The following is a 10,107-nucleotide window of genomic DNA, read 5'->3' on the forward strand; positions in this document are numbered from 1 at the left end:
CCTTCTGAAACTGAAAACCCAGAGTATCCCGTTTTCTGGGGTTAACTTACACTGAGTTTGCACTTACCCTGCTTTCTGAAACGGGTCCCAGGACTCACCAGTGCAGATTCGACACACCACCATATTCCCGCCCACGTTCTCTGGTTTGTTACATAGATTTGAGTGAAGTCACATTCAGCCAATCACAAGTGAGTGTTAACCTACGAGGCGAATCGTGTTTTCATTTTCCCGGAATCTGTTTGTCCAAACTAATGAGCGGCAACAGCGGCTGTTGTTGTATTGTGTTGTAGCGGCAACTGAAGTCGGGTCCTATGGGCACAGATGAAAGGTATGGACCATATATACGCGTTAAAAACAAGCTGCTGTGGTGTCGATCATGTGTGATTCGAGTATGCGGAAGTAAGGGCGTTTACAGGATAAAAGTTCAGAGCTCGCGATCACTGCAGTTGAAGCTCTGAGAGGAACGGATGATTCATGCGCGTGCACGAATATTACATGTAATATTATAATTGAACGTTTTCGATGTCCCGCGGTACAGACCCGCACGTGACGGTCCAGGCATTGGCATGTCCCGTGTCATGAGGTTTCCCTCTGTTATTTAAAGTATTTGACGTAAGGATTTTTAACGTCATCAACCCTGAACCCTGACCTCTATGACAAGAATAGACGCGAATATTATGCTTCAAAAGAGCGTTTGAATATCTGTGTGTGTCATTGAAACACGTCTGTTTAGCACAGCAGTTCAAATCTAAGACTAATAATACATTTGAATGTTATTTCTCATAAATATCCCGACTATACATTGTAATCTGGTGAATTAAAGTCTCAATGTCCTGCTGAAACAGCAACATCAGCAAAACCTTGTTTCCTTAAAGTAAATATACGTGTGTGTGTGTGACAGTATCTTTTAAAATGCCGCCTCCGCTCCTGGCTAAAGACTAATCTGAATCGTTCTCTAACATCTCCAGTTCACACCAACAGTGATTGACACCTTCAGTAAAGCTCCTCCTACATCAAACCACCAATAAATACCAGAAAGCAACAAGCAGAAGAATCACTTCAGGTGTAAGAACTGAAATCTTCACACAGTTGTTGGAGTTTGTGGAAGAGAAGCTTGAGAACACGAGAGATCCAGAACTACACACCACAGAAACTCAGAGGACTAAAGAACACAGAGGTTGGTTTCTGTTTTTAAATCTTTATTACAGATTGGATTTAAAATCTAGATAATACATTTAGTGATTGTTGGTGGACAATAAATGCAGAAAATTAGCAATAAAATACATTTCATTAATAATATGGCAATAGGTTGACCCCCCTTTCTGCTTTATTTTTAAATAGCTTTTTTTACACATTTTCATCAGTCTATTTTTTTATTGTCTTATTGGAAAAAACATGAATGCATTTGTTCTTCTACCTGACCAGAACACGGACGTGATGATGTTAATTACAGGACATATAATTCAATGACACAACTTTTTTTTAAATAAACATGAATTTGTTCTCTGGCTTGAACAAATAATATTTTAACATAGAAATAATAATTCTATTGCTTTTTCTGCTGGAAATCTCATTACCGTAAAGCGTCCCGCTACATCTGAGTGCATTTTATGTTGTAATTTAAACAGAGTAAAGTTAAAAGTTAATTTACATGGCAAACACTTTTATCCAAAGCAATACTCAGTGCACTGAATGACTGAGTTCGCTGAAAATGAAACAATGATCTTGTCTTGTGATGTTGTTTTATACAATTGTAAAACTGTGTTTAACGGATAGTTTTGTTCACTTCAGATATGATGGAAGTGAATAAGGACAGTCAAGAAGAAGTAAAAGATGCTGATCAGAAACATCAACGTGCACAAAGATTCCAGAAAGTTTCACTGGAAGAAGCTCTGAGAACAGGAGACAAAAAGAGTGAAAAACAGCACATGAGAATTCACACAAGGGAGAAACCTCACGCATGTCTACAGTGTGGAAAGAGTTTTACACAAACAGGAAACCTTCAGACACACATGAGAATTCACACTGGAGAGAAACCTCACGTATGTCTACAGTGTGGAAAGAGTTTTACACAAACAGGAAACCTTCAGATACACATGAGAATTCACACTGGAGAGAAACCTCATGTATGTCTACAGTGTGGAAAGAGTTTTACAGGCACAAGTGACCTTAAGATACACATGAGAATTCACACCGGAGAAAAACCTCACGTATGTCTACAGTGTGGAAAGAGTTTTACACAAACAGGAAACCTTCAGACACACATGAGAATTCACACTGGAGAGAAACCTCATGTATGTCTACAGTGTGGAAAGAGTTTTACACAAACAGGAAACCTTCAGACACACATGAGAATTCACACTGGAGAGAAACCTCATGTATGTCTACAGTGTGGAAAGAGTTTTACAGGCACAAGTGACCTTAAGAAACACATGAGAATTCACACTGGAGAGAAACCTCATGTATGTCTACAGTGTGGAAAGACTTTTACACAAAAAGGAAGCCTTAAGACACATATGAGAATTCACACCGGAGAAAAACCTCACGTATGTCTACAGTGTGGAAATAGTTTTACACAAACAGGTGACCTAAAGGTTCATATGAGAATTCACACTGGAGAGAAACCTCACGTATGTCTACAGTGTGGAAAGACTTTTAGAAAAACAGGTCACCTTAAGAGACACATGCAAATTCACACTGGAGAGAAACCTCTCGCATGTCTACAGTGTGGAAAGACTTTTACACAAACATATCACCTTCAGACACACATGAGAATTCACACTGGAGAAAAACCTCATGTATGTCTACGATGTGGAAAGAGTTTTACAGGCACAAGTGACCTTAAGAAACACATGAGAATTCACACTGGAGAGAAACCTCACGTATGTCTACAGTGTGGAAAGAGTTTTACAGGCACAAGTGACCTTAAGAAACACATGAGAATTCACACTGGAGAGAAACCTCACACATGTCTACAGTGTGGAAAGAGTTTTACACAAACAGGAAGCCTTAAGACACATATGACAATTCACACTGGAGAGAAACCTCATGTATGTCTACAGTGTGGAAAGAGTTTTACACAAACAGGTGACCTAAAGATTCACATGCAAATTCACACTGGAGAGAAACCTCACGCATGTCTACAGTGTGGAAAGACTTTTAGAAAAACAGGTCACCTAAAGATACACATGCAAATTCACACTGGAGAGAAACCTCATGTATGTCTACAGTGTGGAAAGACTTTTACAGAAACAGGAAACCTTCAGACACACATGAGAATTCACACTGGAGAGAAACCTCATGTATGTCTACAGTGTGTAAAGAGTTTTACAGATCCGAGTAACCTTAAGAGACACATGAGGCTTCACACTCGAGCGGAACCCTTCAATGGATCAGTGCAGTAAAACGTAGGGCTGTACGATGATGGTAAAATGATCATCATGATTATTTTGTCATTGAGAACTTTGGTTTTTAATTTCACTTGAGTGTTTATTAGGCTTATACTTTACAGCCAGTGAAAATGTTATAATCTGCTGCCATTGAACTTCTTCAACATGGTATTTCAAACCACGCAAACAATAATCTATAAAAATGTCGAAACAAAAATGAAAATGTTGTGACCTTCGGAATGAAACCTTGCTGCTCCTTTTTTTATATAAATCCTTATTATTGGTAACTCTTCATGTTTGTCTGTGTGTTTTGCAAGAGAGTATTAAAATAGTACAAATGCTGTGGAAAAAAATTGTGCTCTTTTATTTCCTGTTAAGTGGCCATTTACAACCATTACAAGATACAACCATGATTTTCTGACGCTATCGGGAGTTTAGTGTTTGCTTTTAAAACATTATTGTCACCACGATTGTGCTAAATTAATTGCACATTTAATACACAGCTCGTTGGAATGCTTGATTCTGATTGGCCAGTCGCGACATTTGCAGGTTGGTTATTCCCAAATAACAACCGCTCAAATGACTGATAACACAACGTAATAACATATATTACATGATATTTACAACTTATTAAACCAAATTGCCTGTTCATGACATATGAACGTCCTTTCTGACCAAACTGAAAGTAAACGGCTCAACATCTGTAATCTGTATGAATTTCTTTCTATATCACCTTCAAACCGTCGGTAGAGACTGTCTCCAAACCCACCTTTATAGTTTGGTACAAAAAGAGGTTCTGGTGACCTATCTATTTAATTTTGTTATAATTCAGCTGTTAGGGGGTGAATTTATCTGTTTCCATTATATTAAGCCTTAAAGTGCTGCATAATTAAGGGCATGGTCACATTTACATTACCAACTTACAAGTAGTCAACATTTTGTCATCACGCTAAACAGTACCTGTTGCGAATTCTATTTAGGTTAATGTTTATTGTAATTTTTTCCATACTTTACATAAGACGCATCTTTAGTTTATGTGCGCACTTTACGTAAGACCCGATTCTCTGGTAAGTGAACAGAGGATACGCTTGTTATTTTATCAAGGTTGTTTGTTCAAGTTGGTGATGTTAGACGCTCCAAATGAGCACTTTGATCATGTTTTATGTTCGGGTTTATAACCGCTAGCATAGTGGCTAAGCGGACAAATGTGTACACGTTATTTGGTGTATTTATACATTTAATAACACAAGTTATGCTTGTGGCTGCTACAGCTCCATATCCTGATGTGATACCTCGGTATTATGCCACCGCATTTATACATTACTATGTTATACTGAGGGTGCTGATATTGTTTAATATTGTTATTAGAAATGTACATCTTTATTTGTAAGAGTAATGCTTATTCCTTTATATTCTATTGTTTACAGAAACTACCTCAATACACAACAGTGTATGTGGTCAAAACTGCCAATAAATAATAATAATACCCTGATGATATCTCCTTCCCTCTCTTACCGGAGTGCTGTGGTGGTCAATAAAATCCAAACTAGCAATCAGTGGGGCAATCCCTAACAAATGGTCCTTCGAGCCGGATTTACTGACCACTACAGTGATGTCATCAGAAGAGCGAACAACCTCAGCCCCAACTGCAGGAGCATCAGAAAGACTGCAACGCCATCGTCAAGCACCCAAGCATCTGGACGACTATTTCCTTGGCTACAGCCACCACCGACCGACACTCTCCTCCCAGCCTACAGCAGAGGTGCCATTGGAGCAGAGAGATGCCGCAGCCGCAGTGGACACATGTAGCCCTATGGGAATTTTGGTGTCCTAAAGAAAGAAACTAAATGTATTTTTGTTTAATGTATTTAAACTGTATATTTCTTTGTTAAAAATGTTTTAAAAAAGGTTTATGTGTGTTAAATATTAAGTTGGTTAAAATAGAGGTACCCTGAAGAAAGATCCAATCAGGAGTCAGGGTGAGAGGGCGAAAGAGGGGGAGAAGAGGGGTGAGAACCGCGTGTGAAGAGTCACGTTAGAAGTTGGTAAAAAGCCAAGTTAATGCGTGTGTGATAGAAAATGTACTTGTAGACTGCACTAAGAGTGAGTTACAGACATTTGATTAAGTTTACGGAGTAGTAGTTTATGTTGTGAAGCACTCGGTTAGAGTTTCACGAGGAGGAAGAGCGGACAGCGAGTCAACCCGACTTCGTTACAAGGACTTTGCGAGTGAGTAGCCTGCTCGGTTGCCCGGTTGTGCATCGTCTAAAAAAGCACTTATCTCCAGGACTATTGACTGCATAACTGTCAGATGACGCTTTCTATCATCATCATCGCAATCATCGCGTAGCGCGGAGTGACGGACAACGCGCTGATCAGCACTACTACATCAGCGAGTGAGTTATTTTTTGTTGCGCCACGGCGCGAAGCGGCCATTGTGTTTAAGGTCTCCCCGCTCGCCAGCAACACTACAGGCCTGCGACGTATCCTCCTTTGACTATCGGGGTATTCATTTTATTCAATTGAGGTGCCATTTGAGTCATTTTGCCGGCTTAGCTTTAGGGAATTTAATGGGTTTATTTGAATTGCATTGTTGCTGTTTGAACTGTATAGATGTCAATACTATTTTCTTTTTCTCTCTTTTCCCAGTAAATAATTCAAACGTATTCCTGTGGTAGTTTGCATTACTTGTGGTTTACGATATTGATCATTTTGATACTTAATGCAATATAATATGCTTGATGTATACAGTATCCTGGGTTAAAGTGAAAGTGTCTATATATTCAGATTAATATAAGTGACCTTTAAATTGATGCTTATTGCTTTAAAGTATTTAGAGTCATTGAAAAAGGGTGGAAACGTACTGTAACTATAAAGTTATCGTTTGGGGTAACCAATCATGTGAGATAGTTGCATACATTTAGCGAATTGCTCTAACTTAGCTATAAAATACGGTATTGCTACTTTGCACTAAATTAACAGCTGTCAGTAAAGTAAACGGTTACAAGAAGGTGATAATTAAGGAATTCGGGGAGCGCACTTCACACTAGCTAGACACGCTAGGGGCGCTACATAAAATGGGGGCTCGTCCGTCGATTATTAATGCAATTAAGTAATTGGTAGTTTGAAGCTAAAAGCCGTCAGCAGTAGCTGTTAAATTTTTGTTAGTTCCGCAAAGAAATTAAGTATAGAGAAAAAAATGGAGGCTAAGTGTAGCACTGCAGAATTAGTCCAAGAGCTCAAAGACTGGTGCAGAAGAGAAGAGTTGGATGATGCTCACTCCCTCATGGTACTGATTTCAGAAGACGTTGCGACTGCCCAGGTTGAAGAAACCCTAGGAACTATCAAAGCCTTGGGGCGAGTACGAGTGAGAGGACGGACAGTAAGTCTGAAGCTGGATAGTCACAAGGTACTATGCGAATGTAAAGAGACAGTGGACCCCACCAAAGTCCCTCATGAAGTGTTGCCAGAAGGCAAGATAAAAAAATGGATGATTGTTATTGCTTCTGAAAGTCCTGCTCCTACTGAACCGTTAAAGAGTTTGTTGGAAGAACTACCAGAGAGTGGCTCAGCAGAATCTATTATTCGTGCAGTGGGTGATTTGTTGACTAAGATGGGGAAACCATCAGGTGACAACAGCAGTTACCGTCGTCTGAGAGTGTTCTCAGGTACTTTGCCAACCCCAGTTGGAGAAGAGTGTCTTGAGCATTGGTTAGAACATGCACGCCTGATGGTCGAGGAGAGTGAGTGTTCCTCTAAGGAGAAACGACGACGTATCATGGAAAGTCTGAAAGGGCCGGCGTTGGCTGTTGTAAAGGCTGCACGAACTGCTGATCCAGAGGTTAATCCTACGCTGTGCTTAGAGGCCATTGAAGGTGCTTTTGGGTCTGCTGAGACCGGCGAAGACCTGTATTTTGCCTTTAGACTGCTACAGCAGCAGCCAAAGGAAAGGTTGTCTGATTTTCTAAGGCGCATAGAATTGTCGTTGGCCAAGGTGGTTCGTCGGGGAGGTCTCACTACAGGCCGTGCTGACCGTGCTCGAGTAGAGCAGCTGCTGAGAGGTGCTGTCCACTCTGATATGATGCTTGTCTCGCTAAAACTCAGGGAAAGGAAGGAAAACCCTCCATCATTCTTGGAACTGCTGAGTGAAATCAGAGGTGAAGAAGAGTATGAGTCATCTAGGATGAAGCTGAACACCTCTGTCCAGAGAGTTCACACAAACAGTGTTACAGACAGTAGACAGGATGAGGTTGAGCGTCTGAGAACAGAAATTCAAGAACTCAAGTCAATGTTCACAGCCATGAATACTTTGCCTAGCCAGGCTGTAGCAGATACCAAAGGACCTGTGTCAATGACAAGGATACCCACCCCAGAGACAGAGGCTGATAGTGAAGTAGCTGTTTTGAGAAAACAAGTAAAAAACTTGCAAAAGCAAATGACAGGCCATAAGCTTAAAGTCTCTGAATCCCCTACTTCAGTTCTGCGAGTAGAGCCATCAAGACAAGCCCATTATGACAACAGAAAGCAACCATCTAATGACTCCGATGGGAATTTTTGTTATCGCTGTGGTGAAAATGGCCATTACTCTGCCAAATGCCAGAATGCAGAGAATCAAGCCAAAGTGATTCAAAAGCTGATACATGCCCTAAAGAAAGCTAAACAAGGCGATCCATCTTCTCAAGCATCAAGCGGCAGTCACACAGTGTGCTCAGCTAAGAAAAGTGAAGTAACCACCCTTCAAAGAGGCATTCCTCAAGGACTGATCGGCCCCTCTTCGATCATTCCAGTGAAGATAAATGGCCAGTGCTGCGATGCACTTCTTGATAGCGGCTCTCAAATCACCATCATCTTCGAGACCTGGTACAAGAACCATTTATCTGCGGTCCCCATCCAGCCAGTGTCAGGGTTGGCGATATGGGGTCTAAGCGACACCAGTTACCCCTACCTGGGATATGTCGTAGTGGAGATGGAATTTCCTGAGAAGGTCACGGGTGCAAAGGAGACACTTTCCGTCCTTGCTCTTATTTGCCCAAGTCCACAAAGTTCTGGAAAGACCCCTGTGATCCTTGGCACAAATGCAAACCTGTTCCAGAGACTGTCCATGCTCTGCCGAGAGACCACAGGAGTAGACATTGCCCAGACCCTTGGCATAAAGGCAAAGAACTCCGTTGTTCACACAGACCAACCAAACACTGAGGGTGAAGAAGATGAAGTTGCATGTGTGAAGTGGATGGGTCCAGGCTCACTAACATTACCTCCTGGTAGCGAATGCTGCGCCATTGGTGAAGTGGAGTTAAGGAGGCCTCTGGGTAAAGACATGTTGATGGTCGAAGCATCACCCACCGCTCCATTACCATCCGGAGTACTGCTACAGCCTATGGTCTTGCATGGTACTGCAGTGGACGATCACCTCACGGTCCTTATCCAGAATGAGTCCATGAAAGACACAGTCATCCCAGTTGGAACTGTCTTAGGCCAACTGTGTCACGCTGATCCAGTCGTTCCATCGCTGAAAGTTGAAACCGAGGCCGTGACTGTACCCACAGAGTTAGACCCTCAACTGATTCAGTTTGGTGACTCGCCCATACCACCACAATGGAAAGCGCGACTCCGTCAGAAGTTATGCGAGCGTGCAAACGTATTCTCATTGCATGAATGGGATGTCGGCCTGGCGAAGGATGTGGAACATCATATCAGGATGACCGACGCAAAACCATTTAGAGAACGTTCAAGACGTTTAGCTCCTGCCGATATTGACGATGTTCGTCAGCACTTGCAAGAGTTGTTAAAGGCTGGTATAATTGAGGAGTCCCGTAGCCAGTATGCATCACCCATTGTCATAGCCAGAAAGAAAACTGGGCGTATCAGAATGTGCATTGACTATAGGACCCTTAATGGGCGTACCGTTCCAGACCAGTACACGACTCCTCGCATAGATGATGCGTTAGATTGCCTAGCTGGGAGCAAATGGTTTTCTGTCCTTGATTTACGTAGTGGCTACTACCAGATCGCCATGGCGGAAGAGGACAAAGAAAAAACCGCCTTCATTTGTCCCCTTGGATTTTTCCAATTTGAAAGGATGCCCCAGGGCATAACAGGAGCGCCTGCCACATTCCAAAGACTTATGGAGAAAGCGGTCGGTGATATGAATCTCCTTCAGGTGTTAGTTTATTTGGATGATCTCATAGTCTTTGGACGGTCATTAGAAGAACACGAAGAACGCCTTCTGCGAGTGTTAGATAGACTTGAAGAGGTGGGGCTAAAACTGTCCATTGACAAGTGTCAATTTTGTCAACCCAGGGTTAAGTATGTGGGTCACATAGTGTCCGCTGATGGTGTTGCTACTGACCCTGAAAAGTTAGAGGCAGTCGCTAGGTGGCCTAAGCCCACAGACCTTAAGTCACTGCGGTCTTTCTTAGGTTTCTGCGGGTATTATCGACGTTTTATAGCAAACTACTCTGCGATTGTTAGACCCCTCACGGAACTGACAAAGGGCTATGCACCCACACAGCGTAGCAGGAAGCCAGCCCCAGACAAGACCAAGACGTATTTTAAAAACTCAGACCCATTCAGTGACCGATGGGATCAGTCCTGCACAGACGCATTCCACCGTATTATTCAGTGTCTGCTCAATGCGCCTGTACTGGCATTTGCTGATGCCAATAAGCCATATGTCCTACACACAGACGCCAGTTTCAAAGGGATCGGTGCCGTACTC

The 10,107-nt window shown here is 42.1% G+C and overlaps 1 protein-coding gene across 1 annotated transcript; it reads left to right on the forward strand.

The window, feature by feature from the left end:
* The first annotated feature begins 1,054 nt into the window (after positions 1–1,054).
* On the forward strand, positions 1,055–3,735 carry LOC306891493 (uncharacterized protein). Its single transcript, XM_079451787.1, has 2 exons — positions 1,055–1,177; positions 1,792–3,735. The coding sequence occupies exon 2, from the start codon at positions 1,794–1,796 to the stop codon at positions 3,402–3,404; it is 1,611 nt and encodes a 536-aa protein (XP_079307913.1). The 5' UTR covers positions 1,055–1,177; positions 1,792–1,793; the 3' UTR covers positions 3,405–3,735.
* Positions 3,736–10,107: the final 6,372 nt, after the last annotated feature.

The sequence above is a fragment of the Barbatula barbatula genome (assembly GCF_947034865.1).
Source record: "Barbatula barbatula genome assembly, chromosome: 3".
Taxonomy (NCBI): Eukaryota; Metazoa; Chordata; class Actinopteri; order Cypriniformes; family Nemacheilidae; genus Barbatula; species Barbatula barbatula.

What these genes read in the sequence shown, in the direction of transcription:
- LOC306891493 (XM_079451787.1), top strand. Translation starts at nt 1,794, where the DNA reads ATGATGGAAGTGAATAAGGACAGTCAAGAAGAAGTAAAAGATGCTGAT.